Source organism: Pristis pectinata, chromosome 8 (genome assembly GCF_009764475.1).
Source record: "Pristis pectinata isolate sPriPec2 chromosome 8, sPriPec2.1.pri, whole genome shotgun sequence".
Lineage (NCBI taxonomy): Eukaryota > Metazoa > Chordata > Chondrichthyes > Rhinopristiformes > Pristidae > Pristis > Pristis pectinata.
The window spans coordinates 82969072-82996266 of record NC_067412.1 but is presented as its reverse complement, the minus strand read 5'-3'; the positions used below and the strand labels follow the sequence as shown (position 1 = coordinate 82996266).

The 27195-nt window shown below is 38.3% G+C and overlaps 1 protein-coding gene across 1 annotated transcript in view; it reads right to left on the bottom strand.

Moving 5' to 3' along the window:
• LOC127573495 (vascular endothelial growth factor receptor kdr-like) overlaps nt 1-25266 on the bottom strand; it is a 180720-nt gene extending 155454 nt beyond the window's left edge. The window contains 2 exon segments of the mRNA XM_052021772.1: nt 4790-4883; nt 24886-25266. Coding sequence (XP_051877732.1) covers nt 4790-4883; nt 24886-25039 — 248 coding nt within the window. The 5' untranslated portion in view covers nt 25040-25266.
• Nucleotides 25267-27195: the final 1929 nt, after the last annotated feature.

The following is a 27195-nucleotide window of genomic DNA, read 5'->3' as shown; positions in this document are numbered from 1 at the left end:
CACGGTATTTGACTTAAAGCCTATCCAATGATTTGTGTAGTAGGGCATTATCTTCTTGTTTTTGTGCCTATTTATAAAACCTAGGACTTTGAATGATATTTGCTGCTTTATTAACTTCACCTCAACTTCATAAAAGGACATTGCTCAGATTTATTGGGCTAAAGTGCCTTCAAGGTATCTTTGGTCCAAAAGAAGCTCCGAATCTAGTAAAGTAATGAAATTACTTCCCTTTGGGATCACATTTATTATTTCTGGCATGCTTTGGTGTTGTTTATGGGGCTTCAGTGGATCTCCTGTCAACTCCTGGCTGACACGAACTCTTTTTATGTCCTTCAAATGATATATAGGACAGAATCTGGGGGATAACCAAGAATGTCTGACCCGACCTGCCCAAATGATGGAGAGTGGGGCAGGCAGGAGGTTTGCTCCTATACACATCAGAAAGTGTCCAGAATTTTAAAAAATAAAACAGAGTTTTCAGACACCACCCGATTTTAATCCATTTTGTCTAATGGTCTGGCCATGTTGCTTCCCTGATATTTTAGGTTCAAATGGGAACACTTGCTAATCATTTTGCTATTCCTGAAAGACGTATTATAAATAATACAAAATACCGTGGGAAGTGTTCCAGAGTACAACACATTGTCTGGGTTTGGATGATGTTCATTAGTTATTAGATCTCAGTTTCTTATCACTGAACCACTCACCTGACTGTATAAGCAGCATAAAAAATTTTGTAATTTCCCATTTGAATGCTTTTTTAAACCATGAACTGATATGTTTGCTTCCAAGAAAATGATTTAGCAAGCACTGCAAATATTTCTAATATTCAGACTATATAGATGTGTAATTAACAAAAACACAATTACAGACTGCACATATGACAGAATTAAATTTGCTTTCATTTGAGAAAACACAAAAAAGGTCACAGCTTAATAATGTATAGTCTGTCCTATTGTTTTAACATAAGTGAACTGGAAAAGTCCTGAGATTCTGATTAACAAATCAGTGGGACACAGATAAATATTTGCACTGCCAGTTTGGAAAAGATACTGCAGTTTTAAAATCAAGCCGGGTTACACATATGTAGGTAGTTAATCATTTTGCTTTCAGGATATCTCAGCTCTCCGATCCAGCTCCCTATTGTGCTGAGATCTTCCCACCTTGTCGGGGTCCTGAAAACTGTTTACATAACCTTATTTCTTCTCTTGGACTTTTTAAGTTAGGTTCAAATTTTATTTTGGGTTGTTGAGGAGGTTAACTAAAAGTCAGGGACCAGAATCACAAACAATTGTCTTGACCTTTTGTTTAACTGTTGCAAAGTGCTTCTTCCTCTACATTTTGAAAGATAGCTTTATACAAGGCATTACTTATCTGACAGATCTTCCAGAATAATGAACTGTTCAGTCTATTTTGGTAAGTATGGAGCATTGCTCAGTATAAAGCAGAAACTCCTCCTTCATGCAGCACAAGAATACTGAAGTTAAGACAGCTAAAGAGGTATTAATTTATTTGCAATACTTCAATCAGTAGCAATATAGGTCTAATCATTTTAATACACCACAATCATTTTGTGCACAATATGAAGGGATTAAATCAAGATACATCAAATACTTACTGTGCAGGTCCAATAAATGCATGGCCCACTCTGTGCATGACACACTTGCCACCAAAATGAATAGACATGCACAGTTTCCATCAAACGGCCTGCAGCTCACATTTGACATTACTTGTGCAAAATTCGCAAGGGAGCAAGTCACACAGAAGCAAATCTTAAAGGGCTTCAGCCTGGCCAGGTGTATGGGTGTGGACTATAGAGCAGGAATCCTCTTTCAGCTGGACCCCATTGATGATTAGTATCAACCCTCATTCCCCACCCTTGACCTCACTCTAAATACCTTTTGGTCTTCCTTCCACTGGATTCCAGCCATATTGCATTCCCGATGCCCTCCCATGCCAGCAATACCAGTTCTCAGTGTAACCAAATCCCCTAGGTCCTAATTCCCAACTGACTGAAGGCCCAATTTTTCCTACCCAGATTACTTGCCCAAATAGCTTATGCAAGTATCTCTTACCTATTGGTCACATCCACAACCTGTGACCAACCCAATTTCCTTTGCTAGTGCAACAATGGTGGAGAAAAGCCCTGTGTGTGCTGTTTCTCATGCAAAACACAATTATTTGTTCTCAATATCTTGGTCCTTGCTCACAATGGAATATTACAAAGGAGGGCCCTCCACAAAAAATACCGATTGGCAACCCAATGCATTGCCAGCTTAACACACCCTTTGAAATCTGAAATGGTTTCTAATTTATTAAAGCCTCACAGATAGTACAAGAGTGAAGAACCAAGCTGATTTCAATAAAATAGCTCATGAAAATTCCTAGAATATGAAATGAATTAAATGACTCAAGCAAGCATTGTAGAAATTTGTTCTCTGTCAGGATTGCTTAATGCATTATATAGTGACGTCAGCACAATTTACCTACCACTGAAATTCATTCCATTGAGGTGAATAGTATGAATTTCAGAGGGAGAAAACAATGCAATTGTATCATTATATAGCATGTTTGGCAATAATAGAATGATTACTGTTCACTGAAATGAATGCAGTGAATAGTTTCAAAAGCAGATGATCCTGGGTTGGGTAGGGGGAAATTGTTTTCAATTCACCACTTCCTGTTTACTGAAATTTCCAGCTGTGTCTGAAGGTAAGTGAACTGTAATCCACCTGGCTGTAGCAGGAAACATGCAGGTTCTGCCTACTTTATACAAAGAATCAGTCAGCTATCATTTAAAGTGCCTTGGAGGCCACCTTGAAAATGGCTAAGCAATAACTTTGAGCGGACCAGGATCAAGCACTTGCCTCTTCACTTCCTCCCCATCTCCCTGTCCAACCTCCAGTTTACATCAGTATAAAACTAACCTCATTTTTGCCCATTCATGACCAATGCACTGTAACTTGGCAAACCTTTAACATCTTTGGATTGATACAGGCATTTAAATGAAAGGTGAACCCAGAAATAGTTCAGATTTTTCAGTTCTCACTTTAAATGGATAGGAAAGGGGCCCTCTCAACTTCATGTGCATTTTCTCAAACATCTTTCTGGAGGCTGGTAGACTGGGAAAATGCCTTCCTAAGCAACTCTACTCAAAATCAATCAAGAGGAGTCTAATGATCCTTTCCTATTTTTATTGATACCCCCTTAGCCCACTTAGTGACTTTTCGAACCTAGAACCTTCAGGTCTGTAAGTAACCCTTATTATTTTGACTGTTTTTCCTTTTCAGAAATTGCCTCAGTTTGCCAGCTTCTGCAAAAACTGGGCAGAGGACAGTATCAGAGGCATAAATTAGGAAATAGTTAAAAAAATTCCTGACTCCTGCTTGTTTGCTAGTTCTTTGTGCAGCTGTTTACAGTATTCTACTTTTTTTAAAAACATTACATTTTTTGCCTCTTTGTATTACTTACTGTCTATCTTTGGTGGGATTCCAACAGATCTAAGTTATGATGTAAAGGATTTATAGAGATTCTTTCTTTCTCAGTAATCTCAAGATTAGCTGCTCTTCCATTAGAAGCACTTAAATTCATGTGGAAGACTTCCTGGCTTAACATGCTGGCATAGTTCAGATTAGTTCGGCTTTGATGTTTTGTTATTAAACTTGCACTAGAAAACAACAAATAGAACCCAGAAAAAAACTAATCACTTTATGATCAATGTGCATTCAAAATTATTAAAAAGTAGTCTGTTGATAAAACAGAATGTCAATCAGAACATACAGATATTCTTTGGGTGAAATCTTAATCCAGAATGTCATTTGACTGCATTAGATTTTCAGAAGTATGTTGAAGAACTCATGGTCCTACATTCCTTCTTTGATTAACTGCTCATTTTCCACAGTGCAATTTATGCAATGTTACTACTATAGAATGGATGTCTTGCATGTCTCCAATCCTTTAAAAATAATATTGTGCAATATACTTGAGGTATTTTGATGTGATAAAATGCCTTGAAATGATGTGTGAAATATTTAATGGGAAAGAATGGATGAATAATCTGTACCTGTTAATCAGTCTTTCTGGTCAAAATCTGAGAAGTTAAAGACCTGTGGTTACAGCCTCTGGATTTCCAGATACCAAAGGAGCACCCATTGTCAACCCATTTCCAGTTATCCCTTTCAGACCTCTCCATATCCCACATAGACCTTACTACCAGAATAACATTCAGTCCAATAACTGTGATTTCAAGGATGTTGCCTGATTTGCTGAGTATTTGGTTTCTGTTTCAGATTTCCAGCAATGGCTGCATTTTGCTTTTGTCTCAGTATTGGTAATGAGTTAACTTGAATTAATATTGCCACATTGATTGAATCCACGTCATATATATTTATAAAGTAAGCTGGAGAAAGTAAGATGGAGAAATGGTTCTGCAACAATTGACCTAGTTACACTGTGAAGTACTGCTGGTTTTAATCAGCATGTAAGACTAGAGGACCATTCTGGTACAATTAAAGTTTTGATATCTATTTTGATGCATTTACAAATAGTTTGTATTGTTGTAGTGTTTTTTCATGACCTCAAAACATCTCAAAGCACTTGCCAGTCAATGAAGTAATTTTTGAAGTGTCGTCACTGTTGTAATATAGGATTGGATAGTTCATTGGATAGAATCAAAAACAGAATCTCTTGAATTCAAGTTAAAAGTATTATACTCCACAAGAAAAATAGCTTAAGTGGAAAACTAAAAGAAGCATCTATGGTTAAATAGTCATATATACAGTAACCTTACCTGCATGTGACATTGAATGTTCCATTTACTTCAATGACCCGCTGCTTGTCAGATACAGTCAGTTGTGGTGCTGTTAGTCTGACTTGAGGTGAACCTGAAAGTAGAAAAACCAGTGTTTATTTGACAAATCATGAGAAGTTACTGTAAAGCCACCATCTGTGACTGATAGTGTTCACCGGTGAATGGCATTCACTTTATCGGCATGCTAAGTTCACTGTTTTCAGCTGGCATTTACTATTGACTATCCATATATAAAAAAACCAAATATTAACTGCATGACTGGTTTCTAATAGACCAAAACCTCAAAACCTACATAAACACAGCAGTGGCAAAGTGCCATCAAGGGGATTAAACAAAGGGAGTTATAAACAAATTGGTTTGATGTTGTGAACAGAGGATTGTCCTTCTCTCCTTATTATATTTCACTGAGGTTGCTCCCTTCTAGTTAATCTTCCATTGAAGGTATACGTTAGGATCTGGATTCTCCTGAAAATATAGAAAATGCTGCAGAAGTGCAATCTGAAATATAGATGGAGAATCCTGGAAACACTCAGCAGGCCATTCAACTTCTATGGAAAGAGAAACAATTAATATTTCAGGTCCAGGACCCTTCATCAGAACTAGCTCCTCCCAGGATTTCTTCCCTCCCTCCCTGGCCCATTTTCTTCATTTCTGGCCTGTGTAATGCATCTATGTAAATACTTCCAGGAACAATAAACTAAGGGCTATATTTAAAAACAAGCTGCACCCGCTCAAGATGGAGACACAAGAGATTGCCGGAACCTGGAGCAGCACACAAGATGCCAGAAGAACTCAGTGGGTCAGGCAGCACCTATGGAGGGAAATAGACAGTTGAGATTTTGGGTCAAGACCCTTTATCTGGTCCAGATGTAGGGTCTCAACCTGAAACGTTGACTGAACAATTTTTCCCTATAGATGCTGCCTTACCCATTGAGTTCCTCCAGCATCTTGTGGGTTGCTGCACCCGATCAAGTTGAAAACAGTTTACATTGAAAAATGTTGCCCAAGGCATTTTGATTTTCTGCTCAGATGCTAAGAACCACAACTCAAGTTTCCTCATATCCTGAAACTAAATTACATACTTAGCAAATAAATATCTTGACATTACTCCCAGCTTTTATTTTTGACACACAAGTACACATCAATTTAATTAAGTGTACATGGAACATCAATTAACATGCGTATATCAGCATTCTCTACTTACAACCAGAGGGTAGAAATTAGTGATGGTGATATTGGCAAATAACATATTGGTGTGACATTCTTCAGTCTGCTACTTCACTGATAGCCTTAATCCAATAATTTTACAGGAGTTAATTGTCCTTGATTGGTAGCACTTAATCTGCAGTGCAGTACTAGCTGCACATTGTCCTGTTTTTCTGAGATTCTGTTCCATTAACTTCAATAGAATCAAATTTGGAAACAGAGTACAATGTACAGCCACTACCAAGTTGTGCATTTAGTGCCATTGGCAGGGGACAGATTCTTGGATTAAAGAACAATGTTGTATAAAAGGTGTAAATGTTCATCCAGCAAATTCATTTGAACTAACATCCAGTTTAGGGAAAGACCTTAAAGTAATTATTAATAAAAGAGACTATTTTATAAACTGTAGGGATGAAAAGAACTCACAATTTGTGTTCCATTTGAACTAGTGAATTCTGGCTTTGTAAATATTGCCAACCAATCTTCAAAATTTAAGGCACCAGAAGAGCAAATGGGAATGTTTAACATTCCATTTAATGGGCATTCCCTTCCTAATGGAACATAATTCATTACTGTAGTGTAATAGGAGCTGATTATCTTTTCCTGTCTGGTATCCTACCTGAATTCTATTCATCTGAATCACAATTGAGTGTTGCAGCTGTTGAGGGTTATTATTACAGAATTTGAATACAGTTCGATCCTACTTTAGCAACCTGTTTGACATTTTCTTTTAACTCAAGAGGAGGCACTATCTCATGTCCCTTCTCCAGAGCAGCATCAACACACTATCCTGCACAGGACACACCACCTCCTATTTTCAGACCTTACTTCCTACCAGCACCAAATTGTCTCACACTTTTTAATATTGAAAAAAGTCTTTAGATTCAGCTAGCTAGGAGCTCTTCTTAGAAGTTATACACTCATAAATCCTGTCAATAAATATTGAGGTTCCAAGTTTGACCTGCATGAACTTCAAACCTTGTCTGTCCCTTTAATTATTTTGTGCCATGTTTGGACAAAAATGACACATATTATAGAAGATTGCAGTAATTTCATCTCTTACCCTTGTTTCCTTTCATTACTGCTTGGAATGCACTTTAACAAACATTTCAAATGAATGTTGAGCTTTGATGAAACAATCATCATGTAGATAAGTGTGGAACCGATAATCATGGTTTTTGCTCTTAAACGCTTCACAAGTGGAGGGTGGAGAATCTAATCTTTCAAAGCAGAAAATAATGTTTCCTTTGCTTCAATTCCAAATTTTAAAAATTAGGCAAAATTCCAGAAAACAAATTATGGCACTTGGGTCAAGGTCTGGATTTAAATTGTTAAAATAATATTTCTTTGCTTTTAGCTATCATAAATCACTTCAAAAAGTGGCAATAATTTAAAATGATTGGAATGAGAACAATGAAGAGAAACAGCATTCTGCAGAGGGTTTTTTTCAGCACGTAATGCTTTACAACAGGGAGTGGTTGAAGCAGATAGGGGCCTAATAACTGGACATAAAAGCACCATGGAGAGCCTGTGCCACTTCTGTCACTGGGCTCTGATGACCTGCTGCATATGAAATCCGAGGCACATATATGGCAGACAAGCCTTACATGCACAATGCACACAAGCTTCTTTCTTCCACAGTCTTCTGCCCAAGGAGAACTAGAGAAGTAGGTCAGCAGGTGGAATGATCGAGGAGAAGATAGAGGTGAAGTCAAGTAAGTCTCATAGGAAGAACGGGTGGGGCCAGGTGAATGAGCGTGGCTGGACTGATGGTCTAAAGTATATTTATTTCAATGCAAGGAGTATAAAAGACAAGGCAGATGAGCTTGGTATAGGAGCGGTAGTGTAGCGGTTAGCACAACGCTATTACAGTGCCAGTGACCCGGGTTCAATTCCTGCTGCTGTCTGTAGGGAGTTTGTATGTTCTCCCCATGTCTGCGCGGGCTTCCTCCAGGTGCTCCAGATTCCTTCCACGTTCCAAAAATGTGCAGGTTAGGAGTTGTGGGCACGCCACGTTGGCGCCAGAAGAGTGGCGACACTTGTGGGCTGCCCCAGCACATTCTAAGTAACGTAAAAAGATACATTTCACTGTGTTTTGATGTACATGTGACTAATAAATAAATATCTTATCATGATATTGTAGCCATTATTGAAACCTGGTTGAGAGAAGAGCAGGACTGGCAGCTCAACATCCCACGGTTTAGACGTTTCAGATGTGACAGAGGGATGAAAAAGAGATGGGGAGTTGCATGATTCATTAGGGAAGATGTCACAGCTACACTTAGAGGGGACATCTTGGGGAGCTCATCCAGCAAGGCCATATGGCTATAGCTCAGGAATAAGAAAGGTGCCATCACTATGATGGGCTTATACCATGGGCCTCCCAATAGCCATCTAAAAGGAAGAGGTATGCAGGCAGATCATGGAAAAGATGCAAAAACAAAAGGGTTGTTGCAGTGGGTGATTTTAACTTCCTCAATATTGACTGGGAATCCCTTAGTGCCAGGTCCTTAGTGCAGAATTTGTTAGATGCATCCAGGTGGGTTTGCTGAAACAATATGTAATTGGTCAAACTTGGGAAGTATTAGATATTGTGTTGGGGAATGAACCTGGCCAGGTGATTGAAGTTTCAGAGGGGGAGCATTTTGGGAAGTGATAATTCTGGAATTTTTAAGATAGTTATGGATAGGATAAGACTGATCTTTAAAAGAAGATGCTGAATTGGGGGAAGGCTTGTTACAACAGTCTTAGGCAGGAATTGGGGAAAGTAGATAGGGAGCAGCTGTTTGAGGGCAAATTCACATCTGACACATGGGAGTCTTTTAAAGGCCAGCTGGTTAGAGCTCAGGATCAGCATGTTTCTGTGAGGATGAAAGGATGGCAAGATTCAGGGTTTTTGAATGACAAGAGGTATTGCAAGTTTGGTCAAAAAGAATGCATAGGCAAGGTTTAGGACACTGATATTCAACAAGGCTCTTGAAGAATATAAAGGAAGCAGAAAAGCATTAAACAAGGAATTAGGGGAGCTAAAAAGGGGCCATGAAATGTCCTTCGTAAGTAGGATTAAGAATCCTACTTGCGAAGGTGGTAGAAGCAGATACAAAAGCAGGGTGGGGAAAGAGGATTTGATTGGAAGATTGAGTGCCTGTGGAGGTGAATGAGAAGGGTGCATCCGGGGGATGATTGAGGAGGCCAGAGAGTATCAGTAGGTGGGGAAAAGGAAGGATAGTCATTAACAATAGGAAGTTAAAAATGTAAGATTCTGGAGAGGAAGATCAACACCTCCTACTGCCTGTTACGATCCTCAGTATTGTTGGGACCTGGCTAAGCATGAATGCAGTGATAATAGCTTGCTTCAGTGTTCAGAGAAGTGCATTGGTCATGGACTTTGTGTGTAATAGAAAGTCTTGCAAGCAACAAAACAAAAATTGCACACCATCTGAAAATCACAATGCATGCATGAAGTTTTCATGCATACACATATTCCATGCCTATTCCAATTTCAAATGAATAAACATATTTGAAAGAACTATCCAATTAGTATTACTCCCTTGTGTTCCACCCACTGATGAAAGCAGCAATTGCCAGTTGTTTCCACTCTGGTTGCAATTATTGAACTGAGCAGAAATTACACTCAATAATGCTTCAGCATTTAAAATAAAATGTTTTTGATCAAATTTCTGCTCAAATTCATACTTCCAAATGCAAGATTTTCCTGAAAGAACTTGTGTAAATGTGTAGTACTTAGGAAAGGAGGCCTAGATTTTCTGGTGCATCCACAGCAATAGGTTAGATGGTCATTGAAGTGATGTGTTAAGAACCTTTTTGGACCCGAGCCAGCTAATGCAAATTAAAGATGGGACAAGTGGTTTAGGGTTGGTGATGGGGACTGGGATTGGGTTAGGGGTTGGGGTTTAACTGTGGATGCAAGGGGGCAGTGAGGTGGGGGGGTGGGGCATGTTGTTGGGTAAAGTGAGTTATGATCGAACCCTGTGTTGTGGTCTGTGCCTTTGGGGATGGCAAGGTCATGATTAGGGACCATCAGGTAATCAGAGCATTGGAGAATAATGTTAGGTCCTGGACCTTGCAGTCCTGGAGTGAATAGAGAGTTGGGCAAGGGGAAGAAAAAAGGCTCTGCTGTCATATAGGGTGGCCCAGTGTCCCAATTGAGCATGATAGTATCAAAACCCAATTGTCCTAGGAATGGTAAATGTTAAATGTTAATTGCTTCCAGAACAACTTGGTTGAATTTCTAAAAAAATAAGAGCATTGTGTGAGAAAAGACACTATTCAATGTGTGACTCATATGGATATTTGTTCAAGCACAAAAGTGTGAATCACTTTGGAAATGCAACTGGACATTCTCCAGAGCGAGAAGTGGGTTAAAATACCCATATTTATTTGCCCACACCACTGTAGAAGGCTTTTGTGAAATACATCAAGAGTACTGTGCACAGTTTAAGGAGGGTATACTTGGAGTCAGTTTCACTAGATTGATTCCTGGGATTTGTCCTGTGAGAAAACAAATGAACAGAATAGACCAAATCTTCCCTTGTGTTTAAATGAATAAAAGGTGATGCAATTGAAATACAAGGTTCTGAAAGGTCCTGACATGGTAAATGCTGTGAAGATATTTTTCCTGGTGTGGGTCTAGGAGGTATGGTTTCAGGATAGTCAGCCAGACAACACTCAGGTAAACAGAAATTAATTGTTGAGAATCTGAGTCAATAAGCAGATTGATGACCAAGATAAATTCAGAATCTTGCAAGGTACAGGATTAAAGGGGATCAGGTGGGAAAGTGGAACTGAAACCAACCATCTTGTGTGTTATTCCTTTTCCCTTCTCTTTCTTATGCCATCTCTGTTGGAGGAAAAAGGATAACACAGTGGTACAGGAAATAGAGTTGCTGCTTCGTAGTACCAGAAACCTGGTTCAATCCCGACCTCAGATGCTGTCTGTATGGAGTTTACATGTTGCCATGGAAAACATAGCATGCCCACAAAATGTTGTCAGCTGACCATGTTGAATTCCCTGTGTGTTCTGGTTTCCTCCCACATCCTAAAGGTTAGTGTTTTGGTACATTAATTGGCCACTGTAACTTCTTGCTAGGGTATAGCTGAGTGGTAGAATCTGGGTGGGGGGTGCATTGGAAGCTGACAAGAATCAAAACAAAAAGTTAATGAGGTATTAATGCAAGTAATTGGTTGATGGTCAGCATGACCCAACAGGCTGAAGGGCTTGTTTCCCTACTGTATCTCTCTCTGAATCTATCAGAAAAGCCATAGCCCCATTGAGGTGCCACAAGACCGAAACTTGGTCCTACTTGTTATGTTCCTAACACATTTCACATAGAATCTATTAAGCAAAAGAAAAGGAGAACTTATTGTTCAACCATTCTGGGATGGATTTTAAGTTTGCTTCCAAGAAGAAGCATCTTGCTGACTATCCCAAATAGCCCACCAGTCCAATATTTAATAATACAGGACTAAATGATGCAAGGAATTTGGATGAGCTGATTTTAATGAGGTAAAAGAAAGAACATCTAAGTCTAGATGTAGTTTGGAAGTCAATGTTTGGAAGATTCTGGAGAAAGCAGCAAGCACCAGAAAATTTCCTCAAAAGGTTCCTCTGCTTGGCTACCATACTTGGGCAAAAGCCCAGTTCCGCCAAAGAGGGGAGATCCTTCTCATGACATTCTGGTGGCTAACTGAGATAAACTGAGTAAGTTCCCAATGATTATATCTGTGACAAGTTATACCTCAGTTGGTAGATGATGTGTTTTTAATCAGCAGAGAAGACTACTTGAAAGATATCATTGTGATACCACATTCTAAAAGGATCACACACCAGCTAAGTACACAAGTTTCATATCCCTGCTTACACAGAGGGTTTTCAAAGATTGCTCCTACTGAAAATCCCCTCTATTGTAATCTCTAATGGCACCACACACAAGGAGAGTGGGTTGGAGTGACCTCCATCTGTAACAACATATTTCATTTACTTTTTGGCAGCTCAGCACCTTCCATATGGAGTCATCAGTGAAAACAATATGATTTCTGTTTACATTTCTCTTCTAATTTATATGTTATGAAAGGGAAACAGCCAAGCAAAACAGCACACAATACTCTTAACCTTGAAGAGGCTGGACTCATTATAACAACATTTCCCCTTCGCAGGGTCACTGAGCAGACATACGAGTTACAAGACTCCTGCTTTCTTCATTCAGAAAAGACAAAGGTCGGAATTGTCCACCTTTACAATTGAAGGCAAAGATACAAAGTGTAGCTTTTGTTTATAGAAAAAAGTTTTAATGAACCTACATTTTTAAAGGTGATTATACATTTGGGCTGGATGGCAATTGAATGTGTTAGCAGGGTCTGATAGTACAGATGGTTAACAGATCAAAGTCCTTCATGAGAAAGGCACTTCAATGTAACAGGAATAGTGCGTCAAGAAATGTTGGGTATAGGCAAAGCATTTACTGATGCTGCCTGACCCACTAAGTTCCTCCAGCACTTTGTGTTGCTCTAGATTCCAGCATCTGTAGTCTCCTGTGTCTCCACTGTATTTACTGATGTTGGGAGCAGGGTGCAAGTTATGCCTTGGAGAGCTAATGTTAGCATGAATAATATACATGCTGCAATCCTTATAATGGAAGAAGTAGGAGTTGTAACTAAAATGATAGTGAAGTGTGATGCAAATCCCAGCATGTGCTAGTTGTTCCAGTGTTCCAAGTCTTGTAAACACATCTGCTTTCCTACTTGAAACTCTGGCTCAACCCATAAGTAACTGAGCTCTGGGACAAGTAATAGCAGTGACTTTGCTTGTTTTCTATAAAGTACCTTATTTAAGATATCATCAAGAATTTCTTCCATGTAATTAAGATGTGTTTGATTTTGACAGGACTTTTTTGGGTAATTATTTATGGTTGTTAGGCTGATTTAGTTAGGAACAGCTAATGAATACTGCAACTCATGTTATGACCTAGTTATGTTATATAAATGGACTCTGAATGTCTGAATCTCAGTGTAGAGTCAAATCAAAGCAGCAGTCTTAAGTACATAGGCAGACAGCATGAGGACTGTAACTGATGTTTAGCATTTGCTAGATTGATGCATAATTTACAGCAACCCCCATTTTGGAAATGCATTTAGGAGGTCTTATTTTCCATATTTCCTTACAACAAAGGAGGCCATTCAGCCCATTATAGTTATGCTGGTTGACAATGCAATCCCATTCTCTCACTAATTTTCCCTGTAACCTGTCCTCCTCAGGTTCCCAACAATTCTACCATCCATCTATACTTGGGGCAGTTTGCCATGACTTATTAACCTAACAACCTGTGGGTCTTTGGGATGTGGGAAGAAACTGGTGCATGCTATGTTGGCACCGGAAACCTGGCGACACTTGCGGGCTACCCCCAGAACACTTGACACAAGAGATTCATTTCACTGTGTGTTTTGATGTACATGTGACTAATAAAGAAATCTTATCACTGGAGAAAAACCACATGGTCACAGGAAGAAAGTACAAACTCCACACAGACAGCAGCACAGATCAGGATTAAATCCAAGTCACTGGAGTTGTGAGGCAGTAGCTTTACCAGCTATACTGCTGTGCCATTAAAGAAAGCAACAACGTCATGTACCTTGGAAGATTCAAGTAGACAAAATTTGTAAGTATTAATGATAGATACACATGATGAAAAATCAATGATGGAGATATATGGTTGAAAATATTACACACTTGAAATGATTCACAGGAGGTTTGTGCGTACACAAGACTTTCAGTGTATCAATAACTAAAGGCAAGTGAGCAAGTGATGTACGCATTTATCTAACCATTATCCCCCTGAAATCACAGCTGGTTTTTGAATCCACACCACTAGGCTGTGGCTAGTGCAATAGTCATAACCACACACATCATATCATGAGTTCACACACATTAGCAGAGGCGTAGACTCATTGTACTACTGCCCAACAATGCAAGACAAGTTCTGAACTTAATTTCATGTCTGCTGGTGAATATTTTTTGCTAAATCTCATAGAGGACAGGAAATGGGAATACAGCCAATACTGGAGGTGTTGCAATCAATCAATAAATTAATTAAATAAATAAGCATAAAGCCTTAGATTTGGAATCAGAATCAAATTTACAGTTAAAAATTGTCACATGAAGTTAGTAACAGATGTGCTAATGAGTGGTGTAGAAAATAACTTATACAGTTTATAAATACATCCTCAGGATGTCCCAAAGCACTACAAGCCCAATTAATTACTTCTGAAATCTAGCCACCATTATGTTAGCAAATACAACAGCTAATTTGCACCCACTGGGTCTCAATAACATGCATTTATACAGTATCTTTTTATTGCAAAATGTTGCAAGGCATTTCACAGGAACACAATTAAGTGAAGTTTGACATCAAGCCACAAAAGGAGAAGTGAGCGTAGATTATACAGATAAATGTAACCTTTTGTACCCCTTTCAGAACATCCCTTTACATAAAGAACTTTGGAAATAGAGTCACTGCTGTAATATAGAAAATATAACCAATTTGTGCATGACAAAGCAAGCTCCCAAAAAAATGTGATACTGATTGCTAATCCTTGTTTAGAAATGTCAGATGAGGGATTAAAATTGACTAGAACATAAAGAATAAGTCCTGTGCTCTACCTTTTTACTTTGCCATGGAATATTTTACACCTCCCAGAATGAGCAGGCTGGATCTTGGTTTAACACAGATTGCAGTGCCCACTTAACAGAGCAGCACATCTGTGGAACATCAGGCAGGACTTGTGTTCTAGTTTTGGGATTGGGAACTGACGAAAAGCTCATTACAGAGTTGGGTTTTGAAACATTAAAAAAGGGAATGAAGTAGAGATGCGAAGAGGCTTGGGAGATTATTCCAGAGTCCTAGAGTAATACAGCGCAGAAACAGGCCCTTTGGCCCCACCATGTCAACTATCAAATATCTATCTATGCTAATCCTATTTATCTGCACTTGGTCCATAGCCTTCGAAGCATTGGCGATTCAAGTGCTTGTCTAGATAATTTAAGTGTTGTAACAATACTTGCCTCCATCACCCACTCAGCCGGTGTGTTCCTGATTCCAACCATTCTTTGGATGAAAATGTTCTTCCTCAGATCCTCTCTGAACCTTTAAGCTATGCATTCTAGTTTTAGATACATTTACTATGGGGAAACCTTTTGCAGAAATTACCCTAGTTTAGGACCAAGCCATTGTAGAGACAGCCTCCAGTGGTGAACTGATTAAAAGGATGAGAAAGAAGCAGGAATCAGACAAATGCTGAGATCTTAGATGACTGAAAAGCTGGAAGAGCTTATATAGATAGGGAGGGAGAGAGCATGAAACTTAAGCTCGAGCATGAGAATTAATCAAGGTCTAGTTTAGTCAGAGGCTGATCAAGAAAAACAAGGACAAAAGATGTGAGTAAGTAAGATGTTGTGAATCAGAGCAAGTTATTAAGGGAGAACATTGTTACTTGTACAATTTATTTTTTCAAAATCATTGAGGGATTCAGAGGTAACAGGCAGAGGGAGAGGGAGAGGGAGAGGGAGAGGGAGAGGGAGAGGGAGAGGGAGAGGGAGAGGGAGAGGGAGAGGGAGAGGGAGAGGGAGAGGGAGAGGGAGAGGGAGAGGGAGAGGGAGAGGGAGAGGGAGAGGGAGAGGGAGAGGGAGAGGGAGAGGGAGAGGGAGAGGGAGAGAGAGAGAGAGAGAGAGAGAGAGAGAGAGAGAAACACAATTTACCACGCTATTCATAAAAGTTACTGATGAAACAGCAAGGTGTTTGGTAATTCACCTCAGAGATGCCACAGGAGGGCAAGAGGACAGGCAGTTGAGTAGTTTGCAAGATGGTGCATTTCTTCTGCCATCTACTCTGAACTTCTCAGTGACTGGATTTTCAGTACAAGATTGGACTTTCTAAAGCTACTTCTCTGCTTTGAGCATCCATGAGCCAGGGAATCCCACATATCAGTGGGGATCTTGCATTTATTTGAGGTTTAAAATACATTTTTGCACCTTTTCCCTGTCCACCTGGTAATCTCTTGCCATTGCGAATAGAGTTTCTGAAAATGATGGGCTGGTTACCTGAGCTATAATTTTATCAGGGGCTCAGTGCTGAGCACTTTGGTTTGGGAAGGATGCTGACATGGTTTCAAGTCCAAACCATTTACTAAGAACATAGAACAGTACAAGAAAGTACAACAAAGGAAAAGGCCCTTTAGCCCACTGCGACTGCACTAACCATGATGCCAGTGTAAACTAGTCCCATTTGCCTGCATATGTTCCATATCCTTCTATTCCCTGCTTGTTCATGTCTCCATCTAAATGCGTCTACCTTGGCACTGTGTTCCAGGCACCTACCACTGTGTTTAAAAACAAAACTTGTCTCGCACATCTCCTTTAAGCTTTTCCCCTCTCACCTTAAAAGGTATGCCATCAAGTATTTGACAATTCCATTCTGGGAAAAAGACCCTATCTATGCCTCTCAAATTTTATACACTTCTATCAGGTCACTCCTGAGTCTCTGATGCCCCAGACAAAAAGTTTGTCCAACCTCATAGCTAATACACTCCAATCCAGACAACATCTTTGTGAACCTCTTCTGCCACCACACCCCACCCTCCCCAACCTTCTTGTAATACAGCGACCAGCACAGAGCACCATACTCTAAATGCGGCCTGACCAAAGTTTTATACAGCTGCAACATGACTTGCCAACTTTTATATTCAGCGTCTTGACCAATGAAGGCAAGTATTCTTTACCACCCTATCCACTTGTGTTGCCACTTTCAGAGAGCTATCAGCGTACATCCAAAGATACCTCTGTACGTCAATGCTACTAGGGCAGAGGCATTTGGCAGAGACGTCATTGGAGACTTATCTCCAGTGCTTTGGGGGTACTTCCCAATGGTGGTCCATGTCTCAGAAGAATACAAGTGGGCAGGGTTTACTGATGTCCAGTAGACCAAGAGCCTTTTTCCAGCTTTGAGATCTCAATCTTCAAGATGACCAAAGGCAATGCTGGTGTACTGAAAGCAATAGTGAATTTTATCCTCAATATCCATCTTCTTTGCAGGTAGGGGAATGGGTCCATTTTTTTTTCCAGGATATCATTGAGAGACAGTGTTGAATAGCAGGAGATGGGGGGTGGGGTGGGGTTGGGTTGGGTTATGTGGGTAGAGGTCCTTTTTCTTCTAATGTTAAATGCAAGGCCCATCCTCTTGTACACATCAGTGAACAAATCAAATCACTTGGAGGTCTGAACACACATCTATGCAAGCATAGACTGCACAATGCAGTGCAGATTGAGGTTGGGCAATCTTGGCTGGTAGTTACAGCAATCTGATTGATCTTCTTTCATGAAGACGGCTACAATTACAGCATCCAGAGGACCCTTGGCATGTGCCCAGAAGTAGATGAGCCTGTGAATTATTTACAAATTTGTGTTTAGAACTTCAGCAGGGATCCACCTGCTCAAGTCCTTGTTGCTTTTCCACTGGCCAAAGGTCTCTGAGTTTTGTTGGTTAGCAGTTACAGAAAGTTAAATGAGTGGTTAGTGTTGTTAAGGAATCTTGGCAATGTCACTTCTACTACAGTGACTTAATTTACAATATTTATTAAACTCAGCAGAAAAGTCTCTAGTTTTACACCACATGCATAAGCCAATGTGCTGAAAGGTCAACCAAGATTACATGCTCATCATGAGGTGGAGTTTGAGTCCATGTCCTTCTGATCAGACCTGTGGTTATCCTCAAACATTTGAGGAAACAATGGACCAAGAGAACTCCGTGCAAATGCAGGAACAAGTTTATTACTAACATCAGACAACTCATCTTTGATCACTTCACGTGTCTATTCTGTATTTTCAAGAAATAGTCAGAAAGTCACCTAAAAAAACTGCTCTCTCTCATTTAAATCAAGAAGATAACAATGGTGCCAAAGTTGTGTTCCATAAACATGCTTGACCTGGATTCCTTACTTCCTTGATGAAGCGGAATTTTATTGCTATTTAGTACTTACTATTTGTCATCTGAGTTTCAGCAATTTACATTTGTCATAGCATCACTTGGGAGAAATATTTCTCAATTCCTATTGAATTTCATATTAAGTAAACCCCAAATTAAAAGGTTAAGTAAATTGCAGACAAAACCATCACAAATCTTATAAAATACTGAGCTTTGACCCAGTAATCTATTCAGCACTTAAGGAGGAAATCCTTTGTCATGACTTCAGAGAAGTAGGAATAATTTGCGGAATTCCCTTATCTATGGTGCAGACTGGCTACAAACCATTTCCTGTCTCTGCCGCTGATTCATTTCATGCCACAGCAACTATTTGAAGCTATATTATTGCGCTGGGATGAAACGTTTTATTCCTGAACTACACTCCAAATTTAAAACTCAGAAAATACCTTGTTCCTTTCACATTGTCTTGATCATTTGTTGGCTAACTTGTATTTTAACTTGTCCATAAGTTCAGTTCTAACTGCACATTTTAGCCTAGTTCCAATTTAGTTCCTTACATTATGCAATATACAATGAACTCAGTCTCCAAAGTACTGCCTGTCAAATAAAGTGGTCCTTCTAAATGGCTAATAATCATTACAAAATTCAAAAGCTAGTTACAGACACAGAATTTAACTCTTTCTTTTATGCAAATAACTTGCATTAGGGCTTGGGTTAGTCGATCAGTGTAATGCTCTTGAGGAATTCTGCAATGTCACCAAAATTACAAAGAGAACAGAATACAGTTATATGGTCCACAATTTGATGTGGGTTGACACAATTGTATTCAATGGAGCTCTCAATAAGCCATTTGTGCATCAGGTGCCTGGTACAGATCTAATTTATACCCTTCCATTCTCTTCATGGAATGTCAAAACCAGAAGGTGTTATTATTGTTGGGTGCGAATTATTCTGGATAATGTTTTCATTTTAGCTGTTGCAAGGTGTCCAGCAAAGGTCTGTATACTTGTTTGTAAGTGTTGTCAGTAGATCAGAGAGCTGGGAGGAAATTTAAATTTCTACAGATGAGGACCAAATTCAACTATGTACATTATCTCATTACTTCAACGCAATGCTACCATTTGTAGAAGAGAACTGCAGGATTATTCAGCTCCATCCTCTGTAGGTATGGTAGTCAACTACACATTAACTTTTTGCAATCATCTCAGACAAAAATGTTTTGATTGGTATATACAGTGGTTTTGTTCATTTTTATCTTTATATAATCACTAAATTTTCCAATTCCCTTTGAGTTATCTCTGACTTATGGGGTATTAACGTTATGTCTCAGCTTGCATGAAAACTGACCTGTATATAATCATCCAATCTACCAATGTTATTGTGCAGGAAAAGGTCATTCCATCTGTTAAATCTGTGCTAGAATTTTTTCCACAAGTTTCCATAATTAACTAACTCACAATTAGTATTACCAACCATGAGTAAACTTCTGGCAGTTTTGTTCTCATTGAAGTCACCAGTAGATGTACAAATGTATTCTCAAAGTATATAACAGTTATTTATAAATATATTTAAGTAAGCTTCAAGAAAATACACACAATAGATCCCTCTTAGTAGAAATATGTCAATGGCTACCATGTGTTCACTTTGTGCTCAAGCATGTTCTAAGTAAACCTTGAGAAGTCATAAGAAATGATCAATGTTTAATGAACATTCCCACCAGCACTGTCAATTAACTGCTATGTACCCTATAAAGCGCTTTAAACAAAATTTATTAGCCTGGAATAAGATTACAAGTTTTAGCAAAATTTAGAGTAATGTCCCTGTTAACATTTAACTTTCAGTTTTTCTTTACTTTTTAAAATTAGGTTATTGGAATTCATCATCACAGTGCCATGACAGGTCATGTGGTAATTGTTTATTTTGGAACTTCTTTACACTGGAGCAGCTCTACAATAGTTTTATGATTCTGGACATCAGTTTGTTGAGTCTATTTGAAAACTTAAATCCCATCAACAGAAAACGATCACCCCTTTTGACCCAAGGAGTATCAGATGCTGTTAGCACAACCTTTAAAACTCCCTCTGCGGAGAAGATAGAAATATTACTGAGTGCTATTCACTGTTCATTTATCTCACTGACTTCACTCATCTCAGAAGTTAGAAGTGCCCTGTCACATTCTTTAACAGCTAGTAATGCCAGTTAAAATATAGTCTTTAAAAAAAAGTCTACATTTTATGTGAATTATAAATGTTTACTCCTGAAAGCATGTTAAGAAGTCTTTTCAAAGCTGGAGGTTGAAGAAGTGGACAGCCTTAGATTAATCTATTAGAATGGATACAAGACAAATAGTATGGACAAGTTGAAAGCCCATTTACGATGTAAATGAATAGGGTCAGGGGAATAGAAGATCTTTGCTTTCAAGGTGTATTACTTCCAAGTAACCCTATTAGAAAACACATGCATGATACTGATGTCTCACCTTTGTCAGCATCAATGTTTTATGCTATTCTACGAGGAAGTGGAAACTGATTAAAACATGCATAAACCTTGAGGTTTATTCAACTTTGATAAACATTTTCAACAGGTTATGAATAGATTTTCTTGGAAATTTAAACATTCCATTTCTTTTCATCTCCCAGCCTCATATTCTGGTAATTTAACTTCCTCTTCCAGTTATTCATAAGAAGATGATTGTCTGTGTTGTAGATGATTCACTGGGAATGAACAAGTTGTAATGTGACACCAATAAAAGCATTCATCATTCATTTACTATTGAACTATTCACAGAGCAGAAGTCACATTTCAATAGACCTATTCCTTACCTGGTACACACATACATGCTTTGTAGGCAGGAATGCTGAAGAATAGGCACCAACTTTAAATCAAAAGGGAAACCTTTGACTTGTTCAATGTTTTTCTTCATCTTTAACCCAAACGTGGTTTGTCATTTTCAAATTCATTGAATTATAAATCTCCAATACTCTTTTCTCTTGCGAATTATTTAATTTAGAGGAAGTTCTCTGCAATATACCCAGATAATGCATTATGGCATTTTCAACTTTCGTCAGCACAGGTTTGATTTCATCTCTATCCATCCCCCGTCATTTACAGACTATGTGCAAAATTAATAGCTCTCATTCTAATCTGTCAGTAGTTCATTCAGCCGAATTTCTGGCATTTGTCAATTTTGTGTTTCATTAGGTGACTACTGTGGTGCAGTTTGGGGCAGGGGTAGATTCTGAAGAATTAATAAATTGAATCTATGCCTCCCTAAACATCTGACAATTATGCCTCCCCACCCACAACATCCATCTCCCAGTTCAGCTGTTCGTTAACCAACAGGGGAACATGTATTGCTCATGGTAGTTGTTGCTTAAACAGTCATTTGAGATTGCACTTTAGGGCAAGGTATTGTAGTGATGTCTGAACCTGCAGAGATATAGGTTAGAAAAGAATGGGTTGTCAGGATATAAGGACACGTGGAAAGTTACTTTACTTCCTTCAGAACAGACAAGGGTATGCTGTGGATCAACAATTTGTATAAACTTATTCCAGAAAAGCATCTGGCAGTAAAAAATATTTTATTTCCATTGGTTGTTCTTGTTTCCTGGCACCATAGAGTGTTATTGAAGCATTTTTAATCAAAATTAATGAACACTTTAAGTGATGATCTAGATATTATGTTGGGGAACATAATAGTTATTGATATATTGCAAACAGTAGCAGGTTAATAGACAGGAGAAAAGCTGATATTGAGGGACTAAATAGAACTGAAGATACAATGGAGAATGTTGGAAAATGTAGAACAACGACAGAAAACATTTAAGATGGTAGTCTTCAGAGTGCAGAAAAAGGATAGTTGTACTAAAAAGAACCAGTTAAATACAAGTTAAACAGTAATGAAGCCTCATGGATGACTAAATCCAAGGAAATAAATGTATCTCTTTTTCCTTGCCCTCAATTAACTGCAAAGACAGAAGAGAAGTAAATGATGTGAGAAAATATTAAGGGATTAGAATGGAATTCAGAAAAAAGAAATCAATTAGAAGACAAAGGGGAACTACAAGGTTAATTTATGAAGGAATACAAAGCATCACATTAAAATATCTTGCAGACAGATTAATCAAAAAAAGTTAGGATGGGAATAGGGCTATTAAGGAAATTAAAGAGAGTTGGCAGAAATATTAAATCATTACTTTGCACTGGTATTCACCAAGGAGAAAGTGGACGTGACATTGGATTATGAGATAACTAATGAGATAACTGCATTCAAAATAGAAAAATGAGATATTCAAATAAAATAATCAAACACAAACAAGTCCAAGTAGCTAATGCAATGTCTATATTTAAGGAACATATCTATGGAATTATAGACCAGTTAGCTTAACATTAGTGGTAGGGGAAAAAAGTCATCTCCATTCAGAGAGAGAAGAGAACAACATTTAGAAACAATAACTATGAAAATAAATAGTCAGCAAGAATTTCAAAATGGAGGGCATTGCCCAACCAAGCTTATTTTGTTTTTAAAAAGAGTGGAGAGTAGCAAATATTAATGAAGAATGTATCATTGATCAAGATTTTCAACAGGCTTTTGATGGGGAACCCCAAAATAGACTAGTTAATAAAGTTAGGGAAAATGAAGTCTGAGACAAGTTGTAGAATGGATTGGTAGTGGCTTCAAGACAGGAGAGCAGGAGTAAAGGGTAGCTATTCACAGTGAAGGAGTTTTGGCAGTGACATTCCAGAAAATTTAGTTCTGGAATCATTGCTATTTGCAGTTTATATTAAATGATAAAAGACTTCAGAATCAAGAACACAATTTTCTAAATTTATGGATGATACCAAACTGGAGAGGAAAGATTAGTTAATAGTGAGGAAGATTGCCACAATTTACTGGTGGGCATTAAAAAATTTGCAGAGCGGCCAAGTAGTTGGCAGTTAAGGTTCACTATAGTACCATTTGGTAGGAATAAAGGTGTCACTTATTACTCGGAAGGTGTCAGGCTAGGTTGAATAGAGGAACAAGGGGAAATAGAATAAAGTTGTGCCATAGTTTAGCAAGACTATAAAAGCAGCAAATTAAGCACCAGGGTTTATTTCCAGAGGATAAAATTGAAAAGTAGGAAAGTTGTGGTAAATTTGTATTGAACCTTTGTTTCACCACACTTGGAGAACTTTACTGCAGAGTTCTGATGACCATACAAAAAGGATATAGAGACAATGGAGAAGTTGCAGAGAAGATTTAAGGATTTTATCAGAGGTGTGATGGTACACACATCAGGCAAGGATGAGAAATAGAAAGCCGGGGACGACTGTACAGAAATCTTTAAAATGATGAAAGGTTTTGATAAACAGGATGTAGAGAAAATGTTTCCACTGGGAAAGAGCACAACTAGAGACCATCAATAGTCACCAAGTAACTCAATAAGAAAATTGGAATTGCCAAAGGATAGAGTTGTTTGAAAAACTGAAAGAGTGGTGGAATTTGTCAGCACAGGGAGTGGTTGAAGGGAATAATGCATTCAAGTGGAGGCCAAGGGAGAAGGAAAGAGGGTTATGCTGACCAATTTATTAAAAAATGACAAGAGGAGACCAAAGTGGAGCACCAACACTTGTTGGGCCACTGGAGTTTTATCCAACATTCTTCTCCTAACGAATATTATTCAAAGTCATGAAATATTAGTGCATTATTATTCTGGATATGTTGCATGTGAGAAGTGACTTCAGTACTTAACTACAGAACAATAGACAACGAGCCCCAGAAACAACAACTTGTTTGAAGCCCTTTCTAATGTTCCAACATGATATTGAATCAGAGGAAGTATTATTTTTATACAATATTGGCAATAAACCCAGGACAAATTCATTAACTGGTCTAAGATTAACTGGAAGACAACTCAATGTCACAGATTAATGAAAATTTTATCCAAAAGATCTTGACCCTGGTGTATATTTAATCACATCCTCTGCTATTACTTTTTTGGGTATCATCTAATATTGTTAATTACACCTGATCTTAAGCAAATTTATATATTGTTCTGACACATTGCCTTTATTTAGTTTTTGCCATATTTAAAGTCCAATTTGTATCTCCTAAATTTGAATGGTTACAAAGCGAATTGCGTGAAAAAAAATTGAGGTTTGAATCCCTCTTTCAAGCACAGTCAGTGCCCTTCCCAAGTAAATAGTTTGGATAGGAAAATATAGCCTTACTCTCCATTGTGATAATCAAAATTACTGAGAAGGGACTTCTTTTAAGTGACTTGTGTGGCCTCAGTTCTTTGAGCTCAGGAATGGGTCAAGATAATAAAGCAGCTTAGCTTTTTTTTGTGGTCATGTGGACCTTTTACTTTATTGTTTCCAGATTCAGAAAATTTGTTTACAGAATGACAGCTTTCCGATATCTGAACCAATAAAGCAGAAAATCAAAATCTCATTTGGCAAAGTATGGACATGCTAATCATTAACATTTGTTCTGCAAACCACATTTCATGGATCTACTTGTGTAGTGGGTTAAGGGTTAACACAGACCAACCACTTTGACAAATAGCTGAACTGGGCTGATAGTTGATAAAATAAAAAGGTAAAAAGTGCACAGGATCTTCAAGCTGAGCCATTATTTGTTTAATCAACTATTTGTTTTTTGAATTATGTTGCTATTTCCCCAATAGTCCCCGTCACTGAAAGAATGCCAGGTTGAGCATGTCTATAGAAACATTCAACACTTCTGGCTAGAGGCAGGGAAGTGTTGACATACTATTGAAAACTTAGTGTTCTACAGCAAAAGCAACAAGATTAAGAAAAACACAAGTACAGGGGATTCCATGTTATTGTCTGGTAGGTAATCAGAGCTGTAATGTTCCAGTATTATCTTACCTTCAATCAAAATGAATCCCCATTGAATATAGAAGACTGTTGCTGTGAAAAATCCAAGGTACATTTTTATTCCAGCTGAAGAAGATATTCCTGAATTGCTCCTATTCACAATGCCAATTATATTCCTATAAAAATTCACTGCAATCCAGATCATGCAGTCAAAAGGATCCAAAGACGCAGGTGTTGTGTCTTTTCCTTACTCAGGTCTTGAGTTTCTCACTTTGTGAAACTTTCAATTTCCCACAGACTCCCAAATTCTTCATCATAACTCCACCACAAAGTAAATTCCACGGAGGGAGAGGAACATTGTTTAAAGTTGCTTGGTTGCTTCCTATCTGACTGCACAGTGTAATGAAATCTGAGCTGAGTTTAGGTGGTGCTAGCCTGTTTCTCAGCCTGCAGATCCTTTATAGTGTAAAACAACGGAAAGAAGCTACGTCAGTTTCTGCCAGAGGGAGCCACTTACCGTCAGAACTTAAACAGCAGCAACACAAACTACTAGTTTTAAATACACTGCAGTAACATTTGGATGCTTTCACGTATGACTCAAAGGCTTTCAATGTATGTAGCCAACCTCTCTGTATGATTTCTTTTCTCCCACTAATCCCACCCTTCTCTCTTTTTAAGAGACTAACACGGACCCTTAAATTTCAAAATATAGTTAGAAGTAGCTGAATACAGTGGCACAGCAAAATCCTCTTTTCCTACTGTTATTCCTCTCCTCCCCCCCCCCCCCCAAGAGAGTCTTTTTTCATTCATTTTGGGTTTAGTTTGACACACTTTATTCATTGTTCTTCACTATTTGTTTTAAGCCTTTTGAAAATTTTCTCCGCCCATGCTGATTCCTCATATGGGAGTAAAACTCTTTATCCCCATTAAAATCAAAACATTATGCCAGTGCAGAACTTTGTCATTTAATGCTTACAAGGTAATAGAAAGAATTTCCATTTGGAAAATATCTCACATACTTCTCATTTGATCTGCATTGATTGTTGTGCAAGTGTGGGATATTTTTAATACCAGTAATAATGGGTAAACAGCAATATTAAAGAAACTAATTAATCTGAATTTAAAATGATAACATTGGCTGGACACTGAGTGAACCCTGTTTTCTTCTTTTAATAATGCCTAGAGAGAACAGACAGATCTCAGTTTAATGTCTCATTCAAAGGATATCAACTTTAATAACACAATTCTGTCAGTAGTTTACAAAAACATCAGTTAAGGTTCAGTATGATATGCACTCAAATCCACAGCCTTATGAACCTGTGGATCTGCACTCTTAGTTGTGCCAAGATGAATACGCTAATGCATTGTGGTGCTGATATAATCATACCCAAATAGCAGAACCAATAAAAAAAGCCATCCACTTGAAATGTTAACTCTTTCTCTCTTCACAGATACTGCCTGACTTGTTGAGCATTTCCAGCATTTTATGTTTGTTTCAAATTTTCAGTAGTTAGACTTTAGTTGTTTTTTTTCCATAACCAGGAAGAAAGTACCAATTTGTGCAGTTAGTTTTTTTTTAAAAATGTCTGATCTACACTTCCTTTCATGGGCTAATACCAGCATGTCAAACTCCTCTTCCACACTTCCATTCCCTGATACCCAGTGTGTTAGATGTTCAGCTTCACAAGTTACCTTCTTTGACTTTGAAGACTCTCTTCTACCAATGGACTTTCAGGCTCATTTCACACATTCCCATCAGCTTGTAGTTCCTTCCAGCTGCCAGATCTTACAAGGATCTGAGTGATGACCAGCTTTCATTGTAAAATTTGGATCTTTCTCCCTTCAGTTTCCTTTCTCTTAACTTATTTCCCCCCTTATTCCTCCTCTCATTTCATCCTTGCTGCAGTATATACACCGATTCCCAACCATGCCAGGGCCATTGTCAGTTGCTCAAAACTTGAGAAAGTGTTGTGTTAACTGTCTGTAGTTATGTTTTTGCTCGAGATTGGTTTCTTGTGTTAAGTTGGCCCTTGGTAGTACATGCCAATGGATTGTGACTTGGGTACCTGCTGAAGGTGGAGAGGTGAAACCATTGGCTTTGGAGGTCTTCCTTCTGAGAGTAGGGTTATTATAATGCAAACTAAGTTGTGTTCAGTTGGGTCATCATTGTGTTAAGTATGGCTCAGAAATTGACTGCATGAAATCACTGAGCAACTAACATTTGCATTTACTGTATAATTTTTTTTACACCAATTAAGACAAAGCACACATTTGTATTATACCACAGCAATTGTAATGGCAAAGTAAGAGGTTAAAAGATTGTAATTTGTCCCATATACATAGGTTCAATCTAGTTCCTCT